This window comes from Nicotiana tomentosiformis, chromosome 9 (genome assembly GCF_000390325.3).
Source record: "Nicotiana tomentosiformis chromosome 9, ASM39032v3, whole genome shotgun sequence".
In the NCBI taxonomy this organism is placed as follows: Eukaryota; Viridiplantae; Streptophyta; class Magnoliopsida; order Solanales; family Solanaceae; genus Nicotiana; species Nicotiana tomentosiformis.
In genome coordinates, this window is record NC_090820.1 from 26,950,565 (window position 1) to 26,977,707 (window position 27,143).

Below are 27,143 nucleotides of genomic sequence, written 5' to 3' on the forward strand. Positions count from 1 at the left end.
GAACCTGGTTTATCAATAGAAGAAACCCTCGCAGACCTATTAAATAAAGTGAGTGAGAGCTACAACCCAAAGAAGAAGAGAACTTCCAAGGCTAAGATCCCTGACACTGCTTGGGCTAACAATAAAAGGAAGGCTGCTCCTTCTGATTCTGCTGAAAATCCTCCCACAAGAGGAAGAGCCACAAGAAGCCAGCTAAAACAGAATGAGGCAGATTTGCAAAAAGCCTTAGAAGAAAGCAAAAGCGATTGCAAAAGGGAAGAAGAAGATGGCTGAGCCTGTTGAGAATGTTGATGTTGATAAGATGGACCTGATCCATCAAGATAAAGATGTGATTGAATAAGTGGAGGTTCAGACTCCCAAACCCAAGAAAGCCAAGACTTCCACTAAGAAGTCTATCTCTATGTCAAAGTCTGCTGAACTATCCACCCTAGCAAAAAGGACCAGGTGTGCTGTGAAGACAAAACAAGTAAAAATTGTTGAGGAAGAAGAATGGAGTGGAGAGGAAGAGGAAGAGGAAGAGGAAGTTGATTCAGATACCGAGAAGGACAAGATGGCCAAGTTTGGTAAGAGGACAATTCTGAAGGGTAGACTCCTCATGGATTTGGAGGAGGAAGAAATAGTGCTACTGTTGGAGAAATTAGGATTGCAAGGCTAGAAGGACATGGTCCTTCAGATGGATGGCTGATTGGCCAGGAGTGAAATTTTTGAATTTATGGCAAATGCTGCAGTGAAGGATGGACGAGTTACCAGCTTGGTGAAATGGGTGCAAATCTCTTTCAATGTGAAAGAGTTGGGTGAAATTATAGGTGTACCTGCTGAGGGGTACAATGACTACACAAAGCTTAAGTGGCCAAGCCTAGAAAACCTTCCTACTGCCCTGCCCATTACCAGAAAATTCAGTGACAATGAGGAGGAACTTGAGCTCAAGGCTGTGTACAAGAGTGGTATGAAGCCATCCCACAAGGTGTTGCTCGAATTTGTCAACACGTGTGTTCTACCTAGGCAGGAAAGGAGGAACATTGCCAACTTCACGGACTTGGTTCTGATGGAGTGTTTGGATAGTGGGAGGCAGATCAATTGGCCTAAATTTATAATCCAACTTCTTGATAGGGTTATAAATGGCTCTAAGGCTCAAGTCATTCCCTATGGCTTCATTCTCACAGTTGTGCTTACACATTTTAAGGTGCCTATGAAGAAGTGGGAGGTGGCTACAAGCAAAGATTGCTTTGGGGCAAATACTCTGATTGCTTGTGACTATGAGGTCCATACCACTCCTAATGAACCTGGTTCATCCCAGAAGGTACCAGTCAATAGCAAGGTCAGAGCCTTGGTGCAGGAGAGTGGGGCAAAGCATGGTGAGATTGAGAGACTAGAGAAAAGGTTGGCTGAGGTGGAGGCTGAGAGAGATGCTCTCAGAGCTGAACTGGCAAGAGAAATTGGAGGAGGAAGAAATGGTGCTACTGTTGGAGAAATTGGGATTGCAAGGCTAGAAAGACATGGTCCTTCAGATGGATGGGGAATTGGCCAGGAGTGAAATTTTTGAATTTATGGCAAATGCTGCAGTGAAGGATGGACGAGTTACCAGCTTGGTGAAAGGGGTGCAAATCTCTTTCAACGTGAAAGAGTTGGGTGAAATTATAGGTGTACCTGCTGAGGGGTACAATGACTACACAAAGCTTAAGTGGCCAAGCCTAGAAAACCTTCCTATTGCCCTGCCCATTACCAGAAAATTCAGTGACAATGAGGAGGAACTTGAGCTCAAGGCTGTGTACAAGAGTGAGATGAAGCCATCCCACAAGGTGTTGTTCGAATTTGTCAACACGTGTGTTCTGCCTAGGAAGGAAAGAAGGCACATTGCTAACTTCACGGACTTGGTTCTGATGGAGTGTTTGGATAGTGGGAGGCAGATCAATTGGCCTAAATTTATAATCCAGCTTCTTGATAGAGTTATAAATGGCTCCAAGACTCATGCCATTCCCTATGGCTTCATTTTCACAGTTGTGCTTGCACATTTTAAGGTGCCTATGAAGAAGTAGGAGGTGGCTACAAGCAAAGATTGCTTTGGGGAAAATACTCTGATTGCTTGTGACTATGAGGTCCATGCCACTCCTAATAAACCTGGTTCATCCAAGAAGGTACCAATCAATAGCAAGGTCAGAGCCTTGGTGCAGGAGAGTGGGACAAAGCATGGTGAGATTGAGAGGCTGGAGAAAAGGTTGGCTGAGGTGGAGACTAAGAGAGATGCTCTCAGAGTTGAACTGGCAAGAGAAATTGGAGGAGGAAGAAATGGTGCTACTGTTGGAGAAATTGGGATTGCAAGGCTAGAAGGACATGGTCCTTCAGTTAGATGGCAGGTTGGCCAGGAGTGAAATTGTTGAACTTATGGCAAATGCTGCAGTGAAGGATGGACGAGTTACCAGCTTGGTGAAAGGGGTGCAAATCTCTTTCAATGTGAAAGAGTTGGGTGAAATTATAGGTGTACCTGCTGAGGGGTACAATGACTACACAAAGCTTAAGTGGCCAAGCCTAGAAAACCTTCCTACTGCCCGGCCCATTACCAAAAAATTTAGTGACAATGAGAAGGAACTTGAGCTCAAGGCTGTGTACAAGAGTGAGATGAAGCCATCCCACAAGGTGCTGTTCGAATTTGTCAACACGTGTGTTCTACCTAGGCAAGAAAGGAGGCACATTGCCAACTTCACGGACTTGGTTCTGATGGAGTGTTTGGATAGTGGGAGGCAGATCAATCGGCCTAAATTTATAATCCAACTTCTTGATAGCATTATAAATGGCTCCAAGGCTCATGCCATTTCCTATGGCTTCATTCTCACAGTTGTGCTTGCATATTTTTAGGTGCCTATGAAGAAGTAGGAGGTGGCTACAAACAAAGATTGCTTTGGGGCAAATACTCTGATTGCTTGTGACTATGAGGTCCATGCCACTCCTAATGAACCTGATTCATCCAAGAAGGTACTAGTCAATAGCAAGGTCAAAGCCTTTGTGCAGGAGAGTGGGGCAAAACATGGTGAGATTGAGAGGCTGGAGAAAAGGTTGGCTGAGGTGGAGACTGAGAGAGATGCTCTCAGAGCTGAACTGGCAAGAGAAATTGGAGGAGGAAGAAATGGTGCTACTGTTGGAGAAATTGGGATTGCAAGGCTAGAAGGACATGGTCCTTCAGTTAGATGGCAGGTTGGCCAGGAGTGAAATTGTTGAACTTATGGCAAATGCTGCAGTGAAGGATGGACGAGTTACCAGCTTGGTGAAAGGGGTGCAAATCTCTTTCAATGTGAAAGAGTTGGGTGAAATTATAGGTGTACCTGCTGAGGGGTACAATGACTACACAAAGCTTAAGTGGCCAAGCCTAGAAAACCTTCCTACTGCCCGGCCCATTACCAAAAAATTTAGTGACAATGAGAAGGAACTTGAGCTCAAGGCTGTGTACAAGAGTGAGATGAAGCCATCCCACAAGGTGCTGTTCGAATTTGTCAACACGTGTGTTCTGCCTAGGCAGGAAAGGAGGCACATTGCCAACTTCACGGACTTGGTTCTGATGGAGTGTTTGGATAGTGGGAGGCAGATCAATTGGCCTAAATTTATAATCCAGCTTCTTGATAGGGTTATAAATGGCTCCAAGACTCATGCCATTCCCTATGGCTTCATTCTCACAGTTGTGCTTGCACATTTTAAGGTGCCTATGAAGAAGTGGGAGGTGGCTACAAGCAAAGATTGCTTTGGGACAAATACTCTGATTGCTTGTGACTATGAGGTCCATGCCACTCCTAATGAACTTGGTTCATCCAAGAAGGTACCAGTCAATAGCAAGGTCATAGCCTTGGTGCAGAAGAGTGGGGCAAAGCATGGTGAGATTGAGAGGCTGGAGAAAAGGTTGGCTGAGGTGGAGACTGAGAGAGATGCTCTCAGAGCTGAACTGGCAAGAGAAAAGGAGAAGAATGATGGCATTCTTCAAGATATGCTGAAAATTCTCCAAGCCAAAAACCAAGCACCTAGTTCTTCCCATCCTTAAGCTCCTAGCCTAATGTAGATACTTCAGTGACCCAGTTATCAAGTATCAATAAAATTTGTCGGTTTATTCTCTAACTGTTTGTTTATATTTCTTTGATGGTTAAAATTCTTAGCTTGATCGATGATGATTAATCCATGATTGCATTTGAAGTAGCCCCAGGGGCCATGAGTAAGTTTTAAAATCTGGGTATCGTACATTTTTATGCAACTTTTTGATGATGCCAAAAGGGAAAAAAGGTTGTGCTTTACACTTTGAACAGTGATGTTTATAACCTAATGAACCTGGTCCTTGATGATAAGTGATAAAAAGGAAAAATGTTTCTAACATTGTGTTGATGTTGAGCTAAATTGAAATAGGGCCTAAGCTTATGAAAAATACAGAGTTTGACATCATCAAAAATGTCTCTATATATTGCAAGATATTCTCATTCTACAGGTATACATAAAAGCAGAAGTTAAATGTGGATAGAGAGCAAAATAGCAAGGCATTTTGCAAGCAATTCGTGTGTGATTCAAGTGTGCAAACCTGAAGCTACATGAACCAGATAGAAGAACCAGCTCCAAGTGTTTGTCTTTTATTCTAGTTCAATTGTAGTAGGTATTTTCATATTGTGTCTTTCAGCTTTATCTAGAGGCAATTGTAATAGGTACTCAGAGTATTCAAGTTAGAGTTAACTTGAAGTTGTCGCAACAGTTAGAGGTTGTTTGCCACAACGAGATTAGAGTTAATCCTAGGTTTACAAAAGTATTTTGTAAATGCAGTTTTTGGCTTAGTGATTTAGTGGAAGAGTTTGGAAAAATCCTACTGGGAAGTAGGTCGTGCTTTTTTTACCTTTTGGGCTAGGTATTTTTCACGTAAAATACTTGTATTCTTTACTTTCCGCATTTACTGTTTTAACAATAGTAGGTTAAGTAACACATAGAAGAACCCGGTTCTTCTATAATCAGTTTAGGCGAAAAATTGGGTACCGCACAAATCACCCCCTCTTGTGTGGTATTGAAGTTAAAAACATCATTTAGCATTAAAACACCAAAACGTAAGATATGTAATGCACTAAAAATATGAAATTATAGCCAAACATCATTATCCTTTAGAGAAAATAAGCTACAATCCAACTTGATTTTTCCTTTGTTGACACGTTCTACACTTTTACTACCAATTAATTTTTCTTTTTAAGTCGTAGGCTCTCTTGCTCATGTAAGTTCATCATCATTTCAACTTTCTTTTGACCATTTAATCTTATAATAATATTCGATGCTATGTGTAGCTTAAACAAAGACGGTACAAGTTAAATGCATGCTGCTACCTACTTCATAACTTTTAAAAAGAATCTATAACATCTTGTATATTTTACTAAACTTGAATTTATAGTACTGAAGTATCTCTGACTCTGCTTCATAAATAAACTTGGTTTGTATGATAAAATTACTGAACCGTATCAATCAATCAACTAAGCTTTAATCTTAAACCACAGTTAGGAGCGGCAAACGGGAAGGTCGGATCGAATATGAACCGGTTAAAAACGAATAATTGCAAAAATAACTAAATATATCTAATCTGATTCATATTTAATACGGATAGGAAACAGGTTAAGCGGCAGATAATATGTATATTCATCTTATTAATGACTTCTTGAATATGTTCACATTTGGCAGAATTCTTAGTCTCCCAAAATGGAGGAATCCCTAATTTGAGTCTTTGCAAATATAAAAGTTAAACTCAATGGTTATCCATTAATTATTTTTTTATTGAGTGGATAATATGAATCTTATTCATATTTGACCCATTTTTAAAAAGTTCATTATACAACTCATTTTTAGTAGGTAATATAGATGGATAACTGTTTTTGTAATCCACTTTGCCACCGCTAATCATGATTATAGGATTTGTAATTGTAAGTATCTATTAGGACTCATTTCGTTTATCTCAATGTACTATGTAATACGCATATCACAACAAAATTTAATGCCAAAAAGAGTTTATAATAATTTGATTGTTTGTAGATAGTCAACTTACTATTAAAAAAAAAAGAACCTACTATAACTATTCTCCCTTATGCATGCAAGCTCACATACGCGTACAAAAGAAAGTTACTGAAAATATTATAAAATAATTAATGAATTTACGCAAATATGAAGACCTCAAAAATAGGAAGTATCACATGTATGGTAAATTATTTATTTCTGTGTCTGTCTGGACAAAAGGAAAAGTACTAAAATTGAAGAGGAATGGGTTCGACGTTATAGTCTTGTTCTTCACACATTAAGCCGATCTTCCCACACCACACATTTTACCTACTTAACAATCAAAACAATCCCTTCTCCCTAAAGAACAATCTTTAAACTAAAATCACATTGGCTGTTTAATTTGCCTATCTTAACTACCTTTCCTTTTACCAAACACCTACTTTCGTCAAATATCTTTTTATTTATATATAAAAAAATATAATTATTCAGGATTTGAAAGTTTACCAAAAGAAGTTTTACCACTCCCTACCAATATTTTTTTTTATTTTCAGAGTTTAAATTCAAAATCTCTTATTAAAGGCAGAGAAACCTTTAGCATTCCACGTTCATTCATCAAATTAAATTCCATTCATGCATCTAACACTGCTGCCAATAATAGCCCTTTTGTGTACGTGGCCACCATCCTAACCCCAATCCCTACCTCACCTCTTAGACCTAAAGCTAAAAATATAAAAAAAATAAAAAGAAGAAAAGAGCTCTCTGATTTGTGGAGAAACATGAGCGTATATAGTGTGTTACCGTTGAACCCATATTTTTTGACGCGGAGTAAAAAATTATACGTAAAAATTTATTAAAATTGCATAAATAGTAGATATTAAACCCATAACTTTAAAAATATAATGTGTTCAACACTAAAAATCTTAAAAGTTGAACCTATAAGATTTAAATCCTGAATTCGCCTCACTTTAGAAACAATGTATGACTAAAAATGTTAAAACACATAATGTGACGCTCGTGATGCATTCATTGTTTTGACACTTTGTGTCTGAGTCTTTCGGTACTAAAAAGAATGTGAGTTAATTTGGAATACGAAAGCCAAAACATTCCAAGTTTTAGTGTAAACTTAAATATTGATTAAATAATTTATATTTCCAAAAGTTACTCTAAAATGTATTGTATTATTGTTATACATACTCAAAATTCTTAATTTCTCAAAAAAATATTCTTTACTTTTAAAAATCGTAATAAGAAGATATATTTGATTTCTCTAATATCAACATTTTACCCCTAAGCTCTTGATTTAGTGTTACGTGTCAAACTTCTGTCCAAAGCTTCAATTTCTTCAAATGGTTACAAGTAATAGAAATCTTACGTAAGAATGATCAACACAGTTCATTTGATTCAACAAATTGACAAACAATCTAAGACCTTTGATCTTGAGAAGTAGGTAGCTAGCTAATTATTGAAAAAACAATCATTATTTGTGTAGAAGGTTTGCTAAGAGAAGAGTTGAAAAGGAAAATAAAAAGGATGGTCACGTGCTCTTACTTGTTGACGCACGTGATCTCTATCTACCATTCTCCTCTTGAGCTTCTCATATAAATAAGTTAACAATCCCCATGCAAACCATAGACACTTATCACGTACTACTATCTTTAAGCTTATCACTAGCCATTTGAAAACCCTAGTAAATCGTCCATCATTTTTTCCGGCGAAAATGGTGACCGTCGAGGAATTTCGTAGGGCGCAATGTGCCGAGGGTCCGGCCACGGTCATGGCTATCGGAACAGCCACACCTTCCAACTGTGTTGATCAAAGCACTTATCCTGATTATTATTTTCGTATCACTAATAGCGAGCATAAGGTTGAGCTTAAGGAGAAATTTAAGCGCATGTGTAAGATAAAATTCTCTTACCTTTTGTTATTCATTCAATTTTATGTTGAGTTTTTCCCCACTTAATTGAAATTTCACAATACTCCTTTTTTTTTTTTTTTCATTTCTTTTATCAGTATTATTTACTTTTTATGTTGGAGTTGTAGACTAATGGTTCCAACTCAATATTATTAACTCAACCTTTTGTTCTCTATTTCGGATTAGTAGGTTCCTTAAATATAGCATCCCATGTGAGATGCTTTCTAGGATATTTTGACTAAACTCTATGTTACTTTTCCTTAATAAGTTGAGATAAGATACAACACATGCATGTTATTCTTGCTTAACATTGAGCTTAGACAATTTTAAATATAATAATTTGTCCAAATGGTTTGAAATTTCTGATATATTTTATGCCTAAATTCTTATCTATTTCCCTTTTCTCCCTCCAACAAGAGGGACACTGACCTTGATAAAAACAAGGTCATGATAATTTGGCATAAATTTTACTTTTATACAGGATTAGTTACTTTAACTTAAATATAGGGATGAGTATCCAACTTTGGACTTCAGTTAGCATTCACTTTCAGCCCAAAAAGGAGAACGTTTTCACTAGAATCAACACAAAGTATTCAATTCGAGTACTTTAAACACCTATAAGCCTAACTTTTCTGTCGATCTACTTTTACATGAGAAAGAAGCTTCTAGTAAAGTTTTAATATATTTGAAACAAAAGACAATACGTGGCTGGGAGAAAATAATCTGTCAAGATGGGATAATTTGAAACTGGACACGTTCTACAGTTTATTTTTACTTTTGGGAAAACAAAAACGACACTGTATAACTGCTCTCAAAATAATAACCGAAAAAATTATATATATATATATATATATGGCAGCGGGCTAAAAGTGATGGTTGCCCTTTATTTTTTCTAAAGTTTGATTCGTATAACCTTTGAGTTTATGATTTATTGATTTCCTAACATATCTTTCGGTAAATTCGCAGGTGAAAAATCAATGATTAAGAAAAGGTACATGCACTTAACAGAGGAAATCTTGAAAGATAATCCTAATATTTGTGCATACATGGCACCTTCCCTTGATGCTAGACAAGACATAGTGGTGGTTGAAGTGCCAAAACTTGGCAAAGAGGCAGCCCAAAAAGCCATCAAAGAATGGGGCCAGCCCAAGTCCAAAATTACTCATTTGGTCTTTTGTACAACTAGTGGTGTAGACATGCCCGGGTGTGACTACCAACTCACTAAGCTACTCGGGCTCCGTCCATCGGTCAAGCGGTTCATGATGTACCAACAAGGTTGCTTTGCCGGTGGCACGGTACTCCGGATGGCTAAGGACTTGGCCGAAAACAACAAGGGCGCTCGAGTCCTTGTTGTTTGTTCAGAGATCACCGCTGTCACGTTTCGTGGACCCAATGACACCCACTTGGATAGTTTAGTTGGGCAAGCCCTTTTTGGTGATGGGGCAGCCGCGGTCATTATAGGTTCTGATCCAATTCCAGAGGTCGAGAGGCCTTTGTTCGAGCTTGTCTCTGCAGCCCAAACTCTTCTCCCCGATAGCGAAGGCGCTATCGACGGTCACCTTCGTGAAGTTGGGCTTACATTCCACTTACTCAAAGATGTTCCTGGGCTAATCTCAAAAAACATTGAGAAAAGCCTTGTGGAAGCATTCCAACCTTTGGGAATTTCTGATTGGAACTCTTTATTTTGGATTGCTCACCCTGGTGGGCCTGCAATTTTGGACCAAGTTGAACTAAAATTGGGCCTAAAGCAAGAGAAACTAAAGGCTACAAGAAAAGTATTAAGTAACTATGGCAACATGTCTAGTGCTTGTGTGTTGTTTATTTTGGATGAAATGAGGAAAGCCTCTGCAAAAGAAGGTTTGGGAACTACTGGTGAAGGGCTTGAATGGGGTGTGCTTTTTGGATTTGGGCCTGGGCTTACAGTTGAGACTGTTGTTCTCCACAGTGTTGCTACTTAGTGGGCTGGGCTTATATTGTGGGAAGATTTTAAGTGTTATAATTGTTTATTTTGTTTCTTGTGGTTGAATTTATTTTGTTTGTAATGAATGTATTTGCTCTATTTTGCTATTTCATCTTGCAAATAATGAAATTTGTAATGTGAACTATTTAATCAAAGAACTGAATTTCTTTCTCTTTCCTTCTCTTTCTTTTGGTTATTTTCTTCTATCTAACTTTAATTCTTTGATTGCATATTATCACTTTAATTTCAGTCTCCTTGCAACAATAAAAATAATTTTTCTACTACTCAAAAATACTTATTCTTCAAAATAAGCACGTTTTTTTTTTTCAAAAAGGAGTTCTAATTTTCTGAAAATTTTGCCAAGCAGATTATAATATATAAACTGAAAATTTTGGCTTGCATATCAGTTTTATTTCCTATATATATTTTGTGTAAAAAAAAAAAAAGGAAAGGGAAGCTTAATATCTGTTGGTGATGTTGTCAAGATGGTATAATATATAAAATGAAAAAATTCGATTTCCTATCAATTTTTTATTTGTGTGTGTGTGTTAAAAACAAGGAAATACAAGCTTACGTATGACCCCTATTTAAGACATAACCGGAATTTAATTTAATTTTTGTTTTTGCAAGTTTAGCTACTTTAAAATCAACTCGAACTTCACCATACGGGTATGAAGGACACGCCAAAGCCTAACTTCGCTTGTGTATCTTGATATTTTATAAAGCATCTAGGAATTAAGAAGAAGGAATAAAACCTGTACATTCATAATTGAATTCAGAACAGAAACAATTAATTTCTAATACTAACTTAGGTATCAAGAATTAATCAAAAATGTTGTTTTGCAGAAACTCATTGATCATATCTTCTTGTGACGAGTCTCTATATGGACAATGTGATGTAATCTTTTCATCCAATATTTGAAGGGCCTTTTGAAATCCATAATCATTCCCAAAATTGAACAACACACATTCATCATCGGCGCTACTAAATTCAGTAGCTGTAGATTCTGTAGTAATCTTTGAGATCACGTTATTCTTCAGTTGTAGATTCAACTTTGGGAATTCAAGTGGAGGATCATTCTTGAATGGAGGACGAGGTTTCCTGAAGAATAACACATCTCTCGTCCTTCTATGTCTAACAACTTCTAAAGTTGAAGTTTGAGCTCCAACTTCAGACATTGGTTCAAAATAATTCTTGTAATATTACTTTAATGTAATCTATAAGAAAAATTTTCTTTTAATTCAGCTTAAACAGTAGGAATAAAAAACAATTAAGAATCAAAAATAATAAATTGAACGAATTAAGGATTGATGAAATACAACTGATTTCACATACCCGACCGTGGATGAACTCTTCTAGTTAGCAATTAAGTAAAAGGAGGAGAAGAAGAGGATCAACTTTTTTGTCTGAGCCACACTATTTTACTCGAGATATATATGTTAAGAGAACAAAAATTTGCCTAGTTTAGACCTTCTATATTTATTAGAGTTCTATTTGATATGGGAAAGGTATTAGATGATTACCATAAATTTAAAAAATCGAATCCTTTTATAATACTTATTGTTACCATTATATACAATTAAGACCATTTATGTTTATATATGTTTTCCTAACATGAGAAATGGTCCATCTTTTACGTTAATAATACAAGCTAAGCTAACAAACCTACCCCTTTTCTGAGACAAAATAAAAATTATCACAAGAGAGAGTAGGGATAGCAAAAATGGATGGAGGAATTGTATAGCACACAGAGGGAGTCGATTAGTCAGGAGATTTTTGCACTAGCCTCTAGTCTGTACAGATTTGAATTGAATGTATATTTGGTTGGTTGGAGATTAATACTAATATTTTTCTTTACACCAAAAAAAAATTATTGAGCGAGAAGAGCATTCCGAGTAAAAGAGGAAAAAAGATTTCATTTATTTGACTTTTTGATTACGAATCCTATTTTGTAACTGCAATGGCTTGTACAAATTGCCAAAAAATAAGGAGAGAAAAAATTTACTAAAGAAAGAATTGACAAGTCGTAGAAAAAAAGAAAGAAAAAACATTTTAGGGTTTCCTTACTTCCACGGTTACACTACTATATTAGGGTTCCCTTCTCAAGGAAGCCCATATTTCTTCTTTTTCTACAGAAGTTTCTTCAGGAATTTTCTCTCAGAGTTTTAGCAATGGCCGTGAAACAAACAAAGACGCAGAAAAAAGTTGCTTACGACCAAAAACTGTGCAAATATCTTGATTTGTACAACCAGATTTTGATCGTTAACGCTGATAATGTTGGGTCGACACAGTTGCAGAACATTCGTAAAGGTTTAAGAGGAGAATCTGTTGTTCTTATGGGGAAAAATACTATGATGAAAAGATCTGTAAGGATTCATGCAGAAAAAACTGGCAATGAGGGTTTTCTTAATCTCATCCCTCTCCTTGTTGTAAGTGCCTTCAAACTAGCAATAAATTAAAGTTCATAAGTTATTTTTAATTGTACAATTGTTTTCGTGTATAAGTCACGGGTTCGAGCTGTGAAATCAGCCATTAACACTTCATTAGGGTAAGCTGACTACATCACACTCTTGACGTGCGGCCCAACCCCGAACATCCGGGCTGCTTTTTTTTTTTTTCATCCCTCACAATATATATTACTAAATCTGAGAAAAAAATTCGATTTTATGCTTTCTATTCTTTTCAGTGTCAGCTTTTGGTTTTGTTCCATTGAATCCATTGATTTATTGTTAAGGTACTAACCTTTTGTCCGTTTGTCAAATATTAGGGCAACGTTGGTTTGATCTTTACGAAGGGTGATCTGAAGGAAATAAAGGAAGAAGTCGCAAAATACAAGGTATTACATTATTCTATATTTGATGGTTTTCTCCTTGTTATTGTATTGCATAATATATTGTATTGTATTGTATTTTACTATATTATACTATGTTGTTTTGATGAATACAATATTTGGATAGATTGTATCGCTTACCGTTGTTTCATTATATCACATACCGATAATATAAAGAATAAACATAAAAGATTACAAAAAAAGGGGCACGGGGTAGTATTATTATAAAAAAAGTTATTTAATGTAGTAAGTAAGGCAAGACGAGAGGAAAAAAATAAAGTAACAATGCGACCACACCACTTTTTGTTAAATTTAACAATACAATACAAATACGATACAGTACAATAGGTTCCATATGATATAAGGTATCATAGCAATATATAGTTACATTATTTATATTCATCAATCCCTCATGTTTTTCTTATGCTAAATATCATAATAAGTAGCTTTTCAATTTCATATTGTCTCAATTTGATTACACGTTGATGTTTTGTGTTTCAAAAAATTCTACCTTGATTTATTTCTCCTCATCAATTGCCATGTAGTTAGAAGCACATTATGTTGAATTTGGGTTCACCTGCATCCGTCTTTTTTGTTTATACCATAGATATGTGTATAAATCTAAAGTTTTAAATTTTTTTAACACATTAAATTTAAATCTCATAGTAGGTATTTATTCTATGGTCCTTTTATTAATTGTTGTCATTACAAACAGGTTGGAGCTCCTGCACGTGTTGGCTTAGTTGCTCCAGTTGATGTCATTGTCCCTACTGGCAATACTGGACTGGATCCATCTCAAACTTCCTTCTTCCAGGTTTTTTATCTCATACCTTCTCATTATGTAATTTAATTTAGGTTTTATATTTCCTATTTTCCTTCGTGAAAGATCTTAAAGCCACACAAATATTATAGCATATTTACAAGCACAAATTTCAAAAATCTTTCTTTATTTCTTAAAATCGATGGTCAGCCAAGATATTGCTTCGTTGTACATTCATTAACAATCGATTCAAGAGTAAAAAAGGACAGTCCGGTGCACTAACCTCCCTTTATGCGTGGGGTCTAGATTCGTATAGAGCAGTTTTTTTAGTATAAAATGTCAATAATTTCTACAATTTGTTACTTTATAGGTTCTAAACATTCCTACTAAGATCAACAAGGGAACAGTTGAAATCATAACACCAGTGGAGCTAATCAAGAAAGGTGACAAAGTTGGATCATCAGAAGCAGCTCTATTGGCCAAGCTTGGAATAAGGCCATTCTCTTATGGTCTTGTTGTGGTTTCTGTTTATGACAATGGATCAGTGTTTAGCCCAGAAGTTCTTGATTTAACTGAAGATGATCTTATGGAGAAGTTTGCAACTGGAGTTTCAATGGTCACTACTTTGTCTTTGGCTGTTTCTTACCCTACACTTGCAGCTGCTCCTTACATGTTTGTCAAAGGCTACAAGAATGTTTTGGCTGTTACTGTTGAAACTGAGTATTCATATCCACAAGCTGATCAAGTGAAAGAGTATCTCAAGGTAATTACTTAACTCCTTTTTATATGAATTTAAGTTAGTGACGGTGTAAACAGAGGCGAAGCCAGAATTTGAAGTTTATGAATGAGTTCTGAATTTAGCACAAAACCCATTGTTCGTCTTAGTTAGTGGGTTTGCAATTAAATATTTATGCATATTTAATTAGTTTCCTAGCCGAACCCGTACACTGTAGACTAGCTCCGCCTATGTGTATAAATAAATTTTAACATGTGATAGCATGCTCTAATTAGTTATAACTTTTATTAGGTTACTAATTAATGCTTTACTTGTGGTTACTTTATAAGTGACCTGATTCTATTTGTCGCACCAATGATTATTATATTGTTTTAATCTCATTAAAAAAGATGGTAGTAATATATTTCTTGTAGTATAAAATTTTGAAATGAAAACATTTATTTGTGTTTTTATAGAGATTCAAACATAAGTATGATTTTGGCACGGTTATTTTTAACTTGTTTAGTAGTAGTATATTTCTTGTTCTCTATTTTTGTAGCCAAAAGCTTAGTCTATACTACATAAAATTTAGTTTCAAAAGTCATGTCCTTTACAAAACTAGTCTTTCTAAAGAGGCTAATCTTAAATTGCAAATTCTATGTTATATTGCTGTGTCTATGATAAAATATTTTATATTATTTGATATCAACTAAATCATTTTTCTTCCTGTGTTAGTATTTGTTCTATAAATGCTGAACCTTTTTTTGCATTTCTGCCCAAACTATTGCAGGATCCTAGCAAGTTTACTGTTGCAATTGCAGCAGCTGCTGAATCTGGTGCTTCTCAAGGTGATGGTGAAGTTGTTGAGACTAAACAGGATAAGAAAGATGATGAAGCTGAAGAATCTGAGGATGATGCTATTTTCGGTCTTTTCGACGAATAGATTATTAATTTCTTATAAGTTTAGTACCAAAGAACTTACTCCTCTACGTATTTAAGTTCTGTTTTTGTTACTTGTTTTGATGACAATGCTGTTACATTATAGATGTCTCCTGCAGTACTTTTATGATTTTGATATCAGTTCAACTTTTAGCCGATTGATAATTATCTCTTTTCTGATTTTCTCCTGTGTTAGCCCGCATGCAGACTGAAGCAAAAGAATTTACGTACACCTAGTTTATACCAAACTAATATAAGACATTTTTATTACATACACTCCTAACATTTAACTATATTAAAGTCAAAGAATGTAGATTTTTTTATTAACATGTTAGTTAGTCCTTGGTTCAGAATGAATACTCCATACTTTCAATTTATGTAGCAAAAGTTTGAATGGACGTGACGTTTAACAAAGAATTGAAACTATTGAAATTTGTTAGATAACACTTGAAATACAGGTCTCGCCTATTTCCTACCTGAAATTTTTCCAAAAGAACACTTGGTGAAGTAGCGACCTATACTCTTTTTAAAGAATTGAGATAACTAAGCATACTAAGGACCCGTTTGGACATACAATTTGGTTGAAGATTTTTTCAAAAAAAATTCGTTTTTTCCCGAAATCAGTGTTTGTTCATAAAATTTTCAATTTTCACTTGAAGATGCATTTTGGAAATTTTCGAAAATTTGAAAAATTGCGAAAAAGTTATTTTTCAAAATTTTCACTCAAATCACTCACAAAACTTCAAAAACAACCCAAACTGAAATTTATGTCCAAACACAACTCTAAATTTCAAATACCATTTTCACTTGAAAAATATTTTCACTATTTTTTTGAATTTTACAATTCTTATGTCCAAACGCCTACTAAGCATCTCGCCTATAGCTTAGTAAGATAACACTCCTCTCGATCGTTAGAAAATATTACCATGTACTTTTTATTTAAAATAATTGAATCGACAGTACCTCATTGAATGACAGAAATAAAACACTTCAGTGCCATTATTGACCTTTTTGACTCCAGTAACACAAGTTTTGGAAGAAGAAAAAAGCCTCATGCTAGAATTTTAAAGTTTGCTTGGCAAGAATTTTTTAATTCGCCAGAATTATTCTTGATCGCAAGAGTTTTTGATAAGTTATGTGCCTTTTTGTATCTTGATGATCTAACAAACTTTATGATAAGAACTAGATCGGGAACCTGTTACGCATCCTCAATGTGCTCAAGAACTACAAGTCTCAAGTCTGCCACAAGTTCCGACAACTAGAGTCAAAGAGACGATAAAGGGAACAGATGGACATCAGTTCCCTTTGCAAGGCTTTGAGTAAAAGGAAATCATCAATGCTTCCAGTCATATGCTTAGAGCAGCCACTATCCATATACCATTTTGGCTGCTTTCTTTCGCTGCTCCCTGCACAAGAAAATCAAGGATTAGACTTAGGAACCCAAACAAGTTTGGGTCCCTTGTAGTGAGGAAAAGGGCGAATTAAACTTTTTTTTATCAAAGCAGGCATTATACGTTTTTTTAGTAGAGGAACCAGGTTCTTTAGCAGTTGTTACCTTTTCAAAAAAACCTTGTTTTTCTGTTGGGACTGAATTCTAGCCTTATCGTTTTCTTTAAAGTGCCAGTGTTTCCACAGTGAGTGAAAAGCCAGTTATCAGGGACAGTAACATACTTGCTATATGGATTGTAGGGAGTCTTTTCCTTTTGAAACCCGACTCCCTGCTTGTTCCCACCATTGCTTGTATACATGGCAATGATTGTATCAGAGGACTAGGTCCATTTTAGAGATTTTTCTAGGTCATTTTTAACTCTGCCTAGATCTTCTTGAAGTTGTCTGTTTCTTTCAAGTTCAGCACACATACTAGATTTCACCAATTTGAGTTCATTTTCAAGCTTAATGTGTGCCTCACTTGCAACTCTTTTTCCCTTTTGGATGTTCCCAGAACTGTTTCCCTTTTTTAAATCCTCAATTGTTTCTTTTAGATCCACAACTACTACCAACATGTCATCTCTCTCATGCTCTATGTTTTCAATTCTTTCAATTAGAACATATTTTTCTCTCTTTAGAACCTCAATGGTTTATTTTAGATCAACCACTACAACTACCAGATCATCTCTCTCGTGTTCTACCTCTCCTAGTTCTACAGTTAACATATTTTTATAATTTATAAGATTATGATAAGTATCAATTAAAATATTGGCCAAGGATATAAGCTTCTTTTGAAAGTAAGACTTCATATTTCTTTGAACGTCTAGAAAGTTTACCTCATCATCATCATCTTTTTCGTCATCGTTAGATTTTTCCATCAGGGCAAAGATAGAGTCATATTTAATTGCTTCGCTTTCAACTTCCATCATGGAGGTGTCACCTTGTTCATCGTCTTCCACAGATTCACTTGAAGAATCTCCCCATCCAGCAAGAGTTTGTTTCACAACATTGCCAGCGGCATCTTTTCTCTTGAATCTCTTGTCAGGAACTGGGTTCCTCTTAGCTGCTTTGTCTGTGTTGTGCTTGTACTGGTCTTGCTTGAGGAAAGGATAGTCTTTGATGAAATATCCTGCCTTTCAACATTTATGACACAAGTCATAACCTTTTGGTTTGTTAGAGCTGCCCCTTTTTGGAATGCCTCCATTCCTGCGAACCATTTTCTGAAATCACTTTGTAAAGTGTCTCTCAAATATGAGACAAAGGAAACAAAGTGGAATTCTTATAAAAAACCTACACAATCACAAATCCCATGAGTGGTGAAGTGGTTCTGTTGGCAAAAAGATTCAAAAATATCTATGTTGCTGATTTTGAGTCTTTACACAATGGGGACCATACATGTTTGAGTACTATTGATGATGATGTTGAGCTGTAGCACAGAAGATTGGGACATGCAAGCTTTTCATTGCTGAACAAGTTGGTCAAGAAGGACCTGGTCCGTGGGCTACCCAAGTCAAGATTCAAAGATCACAAGGTGCATGATGTATGTGTAAAAGGAAAGCAAGTCAGGTCCTCTTTCAAGCCCAAGAACATAGTAAGCACCTTAAGGCCACTTGATATCCTTCATATTGATCTATGTGGACCTATAAGGGTGCCAAGTAGAGGAGAAAAGAAGTACATTTTTGTCATAGTTGATGACTACTCCAGATTCACATGGACCCTGTTTCTCAGAACCAAGGATGAAACCTTTTCAGTTTTTGTTGCATTCGTAAAGCATATTCAAGTGAAGATGATCCACAATGTTGTAAGTATAAGGTCTGATCATGGCACCAAGTTCGACAATACAAAATTCGACGAATTCCGTGCTGAAAAATAGTATAAGTCACAATTTTTCAGCTCCCAGAACACCCCAACAAAATGGTGTCGGGGAGAGGAAAAATAGGACTCTTGAAGACATGGCAAGAACTATGCTAATTGACAGTGGCGTAGCAAAAGGCTTTTAGGCAGAGGCAGTTAACACTGCGTGCTACTTGGTGAACAGGTGCATGATCAGGTCTCTCTTGAACAAAACCCCATATGAACTGCTGAACGGGAGGAAACCCAAGCTAACCCACTTGAGAACATTTGGCTGAAAATATTTCATTCTTAATAATGGTAAGGAAGCACTGGGAAAATTTGATTCCAACAGTGATGAAGAAATCTTTCTTGGCTATCCATCACAAAGCAAAGCATACAAGGTCTACAACAAAAGAACTCAATGTGTTGAAGAAAGCATACATGCGATCTTTGATGAATCACACCACTTATGTAGAAAAGATTCACATGATAAGGTTGATCAAGACGGAAAGCAGTCAAAAGGTTCCTGGTGAAGTCATTGATATGGCAAATGGAAAGGCTGACATGATGAGTCAAGTCAAGGAATCCAATGAAGATGATGCAGCTGAATCTCCAGCTGATACAGAGGAACCTGGTTCCTACTTCACAACATTTGAAGCAGAGAACATAGTTGCTGATGCCAAAATGGATCCCATTCAGTTGAACCTGGATCTTCTCACAATGAGATTCAGGTGTCTAACTGGAAGCACAAAAGTTCACATCCTCTCCAAAATGTGATCACTCCTCTTGACTTTGGGATTCAAACCAGATCAAAGACAAGAAGTTCACTTGCCTTCTCAACTTTCCTTTCTCAAATTTAGTCCAAAAATATCAAGGAAGCATTGAAAGATGCTGAGTGGTTTACTGCTATGCAAGATGAACTCCATCAATTTTAGAGGAACATCGTATGGCACCTGGTTCCTCGACCCTCAGACAGAACTGTAATAGGAATTAGGTGGGTATTTAGAAACAAGCTTGATGAATTTGGGAATACAACAAGGAACAAGGCCAGGTTAGTAGTGCAAGGGTACAATAAAGAAGAAGGGATCTACTATGATGAGACTTTTGCCCCAGTTGCTCGAATGGAAGCCATCAAAATCCTCATTGCCTTTGCATCTCATATGGAATTCAAATTGTTCTAAATGGATGTCAAAAGTGCATTTTTGAATGGATATCTAAAGGAAGAAGTTTTCATCAAACAACCACCTAGTTTTGAGTGTCATGAGCATCCTGAACATGTATTAAAACTTGACAAGGCATTATATGGACTGAAGTAGGCCCCTCGTGCATGGTATAGGAGGTTGTCCAAGTTCCTTCTTGAAAATGGCTTTACAAGAGGAAAAATCGACAACACCCTATTTCTGAAGATACGGGGGAGGAACCTGCTCATTGTGCAAGTCTATGTTGACAACATCATCTTTGGTGCAACAAATGATTCCTTGTGTGAAGAGTTTGCAAAGCTTATGGGAAGCTAGTTTGAAATGAGCATGATGAGGGAATTGAATTTTTTCTTAGGGTTATAAGTTAAGCAAACCCCTAAGGGAATAATGATAAGTCAGCAAAAGTACATTAAATAGCTCCTAAAGAGATTTGAGATGAAAAGTTCAAAGACCATTGATACTCCTATTGCCACTGCCACTCGTCTGGACATGGATGAACCTGGTTCTCCTGTGAACGAAACCATGTACAGAGGTATCATCGGTTCACTCTTGTATCTCACAACTAGTAGACCTGATATCGTATTTAGTGTGGAATTATGCGCTAGATTTCAATCCAGTCCAAAGGAATCTCATCTAAAAGCTGCCAAGAGGATTCTAAGATATCTCAAAGGAACGCAGGACCTGGTTCTCTACTATCCTTCAAGATACAATTTTGGCTTAATTAGGTATGCTGATGCTGATTATGCTGGTTATCTGGTGGATAGAAAGAGCACATCTGACATGGCACATTTTTTGGGATCGGGTTTGATTTCATGGGATACAAAGAAATAAAACTCTGCGGCTCTTTCAACTGCAGAAGCTGAGTATGTGGCAGCCGACTCTTGTTGTGCTCAACTACTGTGGATCAAGCAGCAACTGGAGGACTTTGGTGTATTTTCTGATTGTGTGCCATTACTGTGCGATAACACCAGTACTCTCAACATGGCAAAGAACCCGGTTCAACATAAGAGAACAAAGCACATTGATGTGCGACATCATTTTCTTAGAGACAATGTTGAAAAAGGTCTTTTCTGCATGAAGTTCTGCTAAACAGAAGACCAAGTAGCAGATATCTTCACCAAAGCACTAGCAGAGAGTACGTTTAAAAGAATCGATTGACATTGGGGTTGATAAAATCAAACTGAGCACCAGGTCCCTCAATGATTAGCTATGAAAGAATGAACAGGTAAAACAACTAAAAAGTATTTTCTGGCAAGTTCTAACTCATCTCTATACCGTTACAAGTAAACACGCATGGCAACTACAGAGCAAACAAGCAGCTAATAACGTTGCATCTTGGTAAAAGGATGAGGCTCACATTTAAAAAACTAAGTCAGGGAACCTGGTTCCCTTGACTCAGGTTAGAAGTTCCTTTGTACTCTCATGCACATTTTTAACGTCTATAAAAGTGCCACGTTATTAAATGTTTTCAGTCTCTCTCTTTCTCTCATCTCTTTAGAACTTAAACGTCACACCCATTACTAAATGACACGTCTACCCAGTAATTCATACCCATTTATAACCGGTCCCTAATTTCCTCTAAATAACCCCAAACGCTGTCTCTTTCCTCACTATCCACATCAAAGCCAGAAATTCCCTTTTCTCTCTCAAAGCAAACTCTCTTCTTCTCGTGTCTTTACTTCCAATCTCCACTATGTCTTAGAATCTAGAAATTCCGAACACTTCCAGTGTCGTCCCCACTATGTCTTGGTCTCACGAAGCACTGAAGCGAGAGTTTGAGTCCCAACAGTTGCCCAGCCAAAACCCCATACCATATCAACAACCACCTACTGCTTCCTCTCTAACCCAATCGAGTTCTGATTTTCACCAAAGTCGTAAGACTCAGAACCCCAAAAGGTTCATTGCTGCGATCTCTCCTTCTGCCTCTCCGAAAAAAACTACAGAAGACGAAACATTAGACGAAGATGAAGGACAAGAAGTTTCTAGTCAGAAAGTTGGGGAAAGTTCTGAGATTCTACAAGATGCGGTTCGTAGTGGCAAAGTTTCGACAATGTCCATTCCAAGCTTTGATCTGAATATTGCCAATCCTGCAGGTAATGTTCCTCCTGTATCCTCTGATTCTATTTTGGGGGTAAATGAGAAAGCAACCATTGAGAACATGTTACTAATTGTTGCAAAGGGAGGTTTTGTTGGTGGTTATGAGGGTGATAATGAGACCACTGGGTCTCAGGGGGAAGGTGAAATCACATGGATGAGGGTAGGGAACTGGTGTTCTTTGAAAATTTGGCACCTATCAATACTACTGGGGAAACAATAGAGGGACCTGATCCCTCTGCCCAAGAAGAGCACTCTGCTCCTACTTGGGATGAAATCCCTTGCTCCTCAAAAGAACCCCAGGTCAGTACTGATCCTGCTCCTTCTCCTCACTTCGATGTTGAGCTGTTGAACTTTGTCATTCGTGAGATGAGATCTCTATCTGAAGAGGAAAATGAAAATAGTGAGGAAGACTGACAATGTGATTGTAGCTAGCTTTATTGCTGCTAGAAGTGGAAGGGCAACTTTGTTGATACCCAATTTTGTCTTCATATTTTTATAAATATCCTATATACTTTCAAAATATCATTTCTGCATCATCACCAATTTACAAGAGTCATATAAGTATTTTCTGCAATTTCTCATAATTTTTGAGGTGTTAAAATTGATTTTCTTGCATTTAAATTATTCAATATTTATTAATTACTCCTTCAAATTATTTTGTGATGACTTAATCATCAAAATTTATTATTTACACCTATATATATGCTTTATAATATTTTACTTCATTCTATATATAATTACATATGTATTTACATATTTTTTGGAATAATAGCATATACTTTACAATTAATTGCACTTTTTCATTTTATTCATAGTCAAAATAATTTCTTATATTTTTATAACCTTCATATATTATTTTAAAATGTTATGTTGCATAAATAATATTTCTATATATTTAACTATTTTATTAAACTATTTTTCCTTTATTTCTTGTATTTAAAATCCAGTCCAATCATAAGCCAATTTTCGGACCAAATTAATGGCCCAAACACCCCAAACCTTAGCCCAATCTGCCCTGGCCTAAACTAAACGACCCCTTTATTCCAACCCGGTTGGGACCCGTTTCCTCAACCCACCCCATCGTCCTTTTAATCTTGGCTGTTAATCTCAAATGATCAACGCCCCAAAATAAAACCCTCACTCTCCTTATATCCCTACCCCAAACCCTAAAGACCATTCTCTTTGCCCATCCGCCCTCACACGCTCTCATTTTCTACGAACCCTAGCCATCTTACCCCAAAAATGCCTCTGAATCCGGTTATACTATGGAGTCCTACAATCTATTTACCTTATTTACACTACCCTGCTACTACTCACACGCTCTTGATGTTACTTAGTACTCACCCTAAGTTTGGCAAGTATTACCATTCCAGATCGGACCCGTTCAGCTTTGATCTTCAAGATTTGGACGATATCTCGTCCATATACACGGAAAATGGGTTGATTCCCCACATCCACGAGTCAATTTTTCAGTCGTTGAACCCTAACTAGGGTTTGAGAATCTCCTTCTCCTTTGCCGATTTTGATTGCGTGCGATATATTCTTTCCTTCTTTGTGTTTGATTGATAATTTTCCATGTTTACCTACTTAATTTGAACACTATATAAACCCCTCCCCTAATTCCCTTTAAAGAGAGCTTAGTCACTGAAATTAACCACTATTGCTCTCTTATTCTCTTATTCTATATTGTTATGAACTTTGGCTCTGGGCCGGTTGAAAGCCAAGGCCCCCTGAATTCGACTAGTTGACCTTTCTTAGTGCGAGCACTGCCCTTGGGAACTCTGACGCACTAAGATTATTTTGGGTTCCACTGCTCTCTATTGACATTTGAAGTACCGCTGAGACAGTTCTACTTATTTATTTATTTATTAATTGATAGCTGGTAAGTTCTTTGACCTTAGCAGTTTATCCTCTTTCGTTTGTGTTCATATTCAGTATATTCATGCTATTGAGACTTTTGTGAATCAATATGTTCTTATGCCATCTATGTTTGCAACCTTATTGGCTTCGAAGCTGTTTTGTGACTCTGAACTCTTTTACTATCATTTGAACTTGCCTACAATTCCCAACTCTGATATCTGTCTATTACTTGTGTTCAATATGAATGATTTTTTACTCTCTTAAGCATGTTTACCCTAGTGTGTGTGTTTTAATTCTTATTACCTGCTACTCTACCTGAGTTTTCCCCCTACTTTATTCTGCATCCTTATGATAGACCAACTATTGTGTTTTAATGTATCTGATACTCTACTACGACCAATTCTTAACTGTGATGTCAGCTAATTGTGAGCTTTACTATGTGTTCCATGCTTAGTTCAATCCTGTATTGTTTAAATATACTTATAGTCTATAAGGTGAAATGCAATATCCAGCCTTTATGTGACAATCTAGTTCTTAGTGCGTCTTTGCCTATTGAAAATTCTGGCTCTACTAAACCTGTTTAGCTTGCTATGTTATGCTGATGTTTGTTGTCAATCCTGAGTTTGCTTTCCTACCCTGTCCTGGATTGTTATGTCAACCAAACTCATGCTTAGGAAGTAATTTAGTCCATGCTTAACTTGTTACTCTTATGGTCTTGCTGTTCATGAGGACCTGTTATTATGCATTCATGATTCTATTGTGTATTTGCTGACTTGCTCAATCCTGCATTCCATAGTACCAGTTAAGACCTTAGGAATAAATCTTACAGCTGACCTTCTTTCACCACATATGGCCAAATAGTATTAGAATTGATGCTTGCTTCTCCTAATATTGAAGTTTGATATTGTCTCTTGTATTGTGATTAATGTTCAACATGATAACTTTCTCTTGTTAAGTAATTGCTCGACTATGAACCTATATTATTAGTCTTTATGTTAAACTTACTATATTGAGGTTGTTCTCTATTTCTCCATTAGCTTTCATGATTAGATCCCCTATTTGAAAATTGCCTTAAGCTGTTTTTGACCATGTTAGTGTTTGAAACTTCATTTGAAAGAGTATGTTATCCTAGGATGATCAATCATGTCCCTTAAAATGCAAGCATGAACTTGTCTTATGCAATATGATTTGTCTATATGTCTTAGAGAGAATTAGTACTACAGTCGTAAGAGCTAAGTGTGTGAACTTCCTACTCTGTTTAATTAATTCAATGCATAGTTTGTTGCTTGTGTGGTTGAGTTTGACATCTAATGGGGATATAAGTCATTCGTTTGGGCCTGGTACTGGGTTATATATGTTGTTGGACTTTGCTGTTGGATTCAGACTTACTATACTGGTCTTATGAGCTATGGATTTGGGTCTACTGGTCGTATGAAAGGGAGTTGTCGAAGGCCCAGAAAAGCACTAGGTTATTTTGCACCGGGCCTATCATTGGGCCTATAGTTGTCTCCTTCTATAACTGTTCATATTTGGTTCGCATTAATCCATTTGGGCTGTAATAACGAATAATGGGGAGATTAATAAAAAGGGGGCTGGGATATTCTAATACTTGCATGAAAGGGTAAAAAACATGCCTATAGGGTCCATGTGTTCTATTTGCTATTACGTCCAGCATGCCTTATTTGTTGTTTCATTTAGTGTGGGTCGCACACTGATAGGGATCATGCCTATAGGAATCACGCACACACTTCACTTAACTTGTCAAAATATGTTGGCTCAAGTAATTGCTATACTTGTTTCCATGTCTACTACTCAACGCTTTTAGATAGTATGCCTATAGGATACAATAATATAATGTCTTTGCTAATCTAGATATCATGACTATAAGGTTTAGTAATTAATCAGCTGCTTTATGTTACTTTTATCTGCCTCACTTAGATGGCATGTCTATAGGGTTAAAGTGTTACAAAATCAAGTCTAATTGTCAATTGTTAGAAATCCTGCCTATAGGATGTTTATCAACGCTGCTAATCCTATGTTTTCAAGCGACCTCACTGCCTTATTATGAAACTATTAGAAATCATGCCTATAGGATACTGTCACCTGCCTAAGACGCATATATATAAAATCAGCACTGGTAATTGAGAGTTCTGGGATTGTTTTCACTACCTTATTACGCAAACAAAATAGAAATCATGCCTATAGGACTTGCAACGCTTTAATCCACCTATACGTTTGTCCAGAAACTGCAGCACTGCCTATATAATACTGGAATCATATAGAAATCATGCCTATAGGACCTAATGATTCTAATACGTCTTAATTCTATCTACTGCATAACCAGAAAAATCTGATCGCGTGCTTTTGTGCTTATGTGTAGAGGTCAACTTGTGCCTTTCATTGCCATTGTGTACAGTCCTATCAGTTTTGAATGTCTCCTAGTTTTATCATTTTGAGAAACCTAAGTAAAGTCTAGAACCACCTAATAGTAGGTCCAAAGCCTCCTGAACCATAGGCACGAGACGGGTAGTGCACGCATAGGGTACATTTTTGGAATTGAATTAGAGCGCCTTTAAGTAATAACTTCAACATAGTAATTGGGTAGCAGGAGATGATAGTTTGTACCTGCTGAATAATATGAGCAACCCCTACCTCAAGGGAGTTGCGAAGTATTATTTATATTGTACGGGGTGATCCTTTAGGATAAAAAACTTAGGACCTCTTTTCTTTATATGCTTGTTGTCCGCATTTAGTCATTTGTACTCCTTGTGATTTTTTAATACTTGTATCAATTAGCCATATAGTTAATTCTTATGTTATAATAGAGTTTTCAACTTCTACAGCTTTGTTTGCTTATTTGATCACCTAGCTTAATTCTCTAATCCACATAGTTTAAACTTCGGTCGAGAACCACAGTTGTGGACCTCGAAGAATGCCTAACACCTTTTCTTTGAGGTAATTTGAGCCCTTACCCGATCTTTGGTGGCGTTGACTAGTCAAAACAGAGTTATTTACAAATAGGTGCCCTAACGTACCTTAAAATATTAGGTGGCGACTCTTCTCTTTTAATACCCATTTAAAAGAGTTGTCACACGTCGAAACCCCTTTTCGCGAGAAAATGGGGCGCGACAAGCTCCTAAAGAGCCCACTCTTAAAAGACCCACTACCAGGCTGCAAAAGAAGGAATCCTTTGACTCTATTCTAAAGAAAAACAAAGAAGAGAAGAAAATGAGGAGGCTGATGAAAGGTGGAAAGCTAGTGAATGAGGAGCCTACTTCCTTAATTCCTAAGTCCTCTAAGAAACCTGTGATTCCAAAACCCAGGAGAGAGTCATCTGTAAAAACTGTGGATGTGAAAAATGTAGAGGGAGAGAAGTGTGGTGAGAAATCTTCTGAGAAGTCTGAAAAGAAGGAGAAGAATGTGAGGTAGTCTGTGAAAAAAAAGGCTGGTGACACCGAGAAACCTGGTTCCTCTAAAAGGGCCAAAGTGATTGTGCCAAAGGATGAAGGCACAGAAAACCTCAGGAAGCAGAGGGTACTATGGGGCAGAATATTTGCTCCTGACATTCTCGACATGGCAGGGATGCGTCAATTGGTTGATATTTATGAGTTTCAAAAG

The 27,143-nt window shown here is 36.7% G+C and overlaps 2 protein-coding genes across 2 annotated transcripts; both read left to right on the forward strand.

Moving 5' to 3' along the window:
- Positions 1-7,708: 7,708 nt before the first annotated feature.
- LOC104111718 (chalcone synthase 1B) lies at positions 7,709-9,861 on the forward strand. The gene is made up of 2 exons (NM_001319862.1): positions 7,709-7,886; positions 8,870-9,861. Exons 1-2 carry the CDS (start codon positions 7,709-7,711, stop codon positions 9,859-9,861), a joined length of 1,170 nt encoding a protein of 389 aa, NP_001306791.1.
- A 2,043-nt stretch (positions 9,862-11,904) lies between these two features.
- On the forward strand, positions 11,905-15,276 carry LOC104111709 (large ribosomal subunit protein uL10-like). The gene is made up of 5 exons (XM_009621467.4): positions 11,905-12,293; positions 12,632-12,700; positions 13,410-13,508; positions 13,825-14,217; positions 14,960-15,276. The coding sequence occupies exons 1-5, from the start codon at positions 12,036-12,038 to the stop codon at positions 15,110-15,112; spliced, it is 972 nt and encodes a 323-aa protein (XP_009619762.1). The 5' UTR covers positions 11,905-12,035; the 3' UTR covers positions 15,113-15,276.
- Positions 15,277-27,143: the final 11,867 nt, after the last annotated feature.

Excerpts from the sequence above, each read along its gene's own strand:
- LOC104111718 (NM_001319862.1), top strand. The coding sequence starts at position 7,709 with ATGGTGACCGTCGAGGAATTTCGTAGGGCGCAATGTGCCGAGGGTCCG. Across the intron at positions 7,887-8,869 it reads GGAGAAATTTAAGCGCATGT|GTGAAAAATCAATGATTAAG; the intron begins GTAAGATAAAAT and ends GTAAATTCGCAG.
- LOC104111709 (XM_009621467.4), top strand. The coding sequence starts at position 12,036 with ATGGCCGTGAAACAAACAAAGACGCAGAAAAAAGTTGCTTACGACCAA. Across the intron at positions 12,701-13,409 it reads AAGAAGTCGCAAAATACAAG|GTTGGAGCTCCTGCACGTGT; the intron begins GTATTACATTAT and ends CATTACAAACAG. Across the intron at positions 13,509-13,824 it reads CTCAAACTTCCTTCTTCCAG|GTTCTAAACATTCCTACTAA; the intron begins GTTTTTTATCTC and ends GTTACTTTATAG.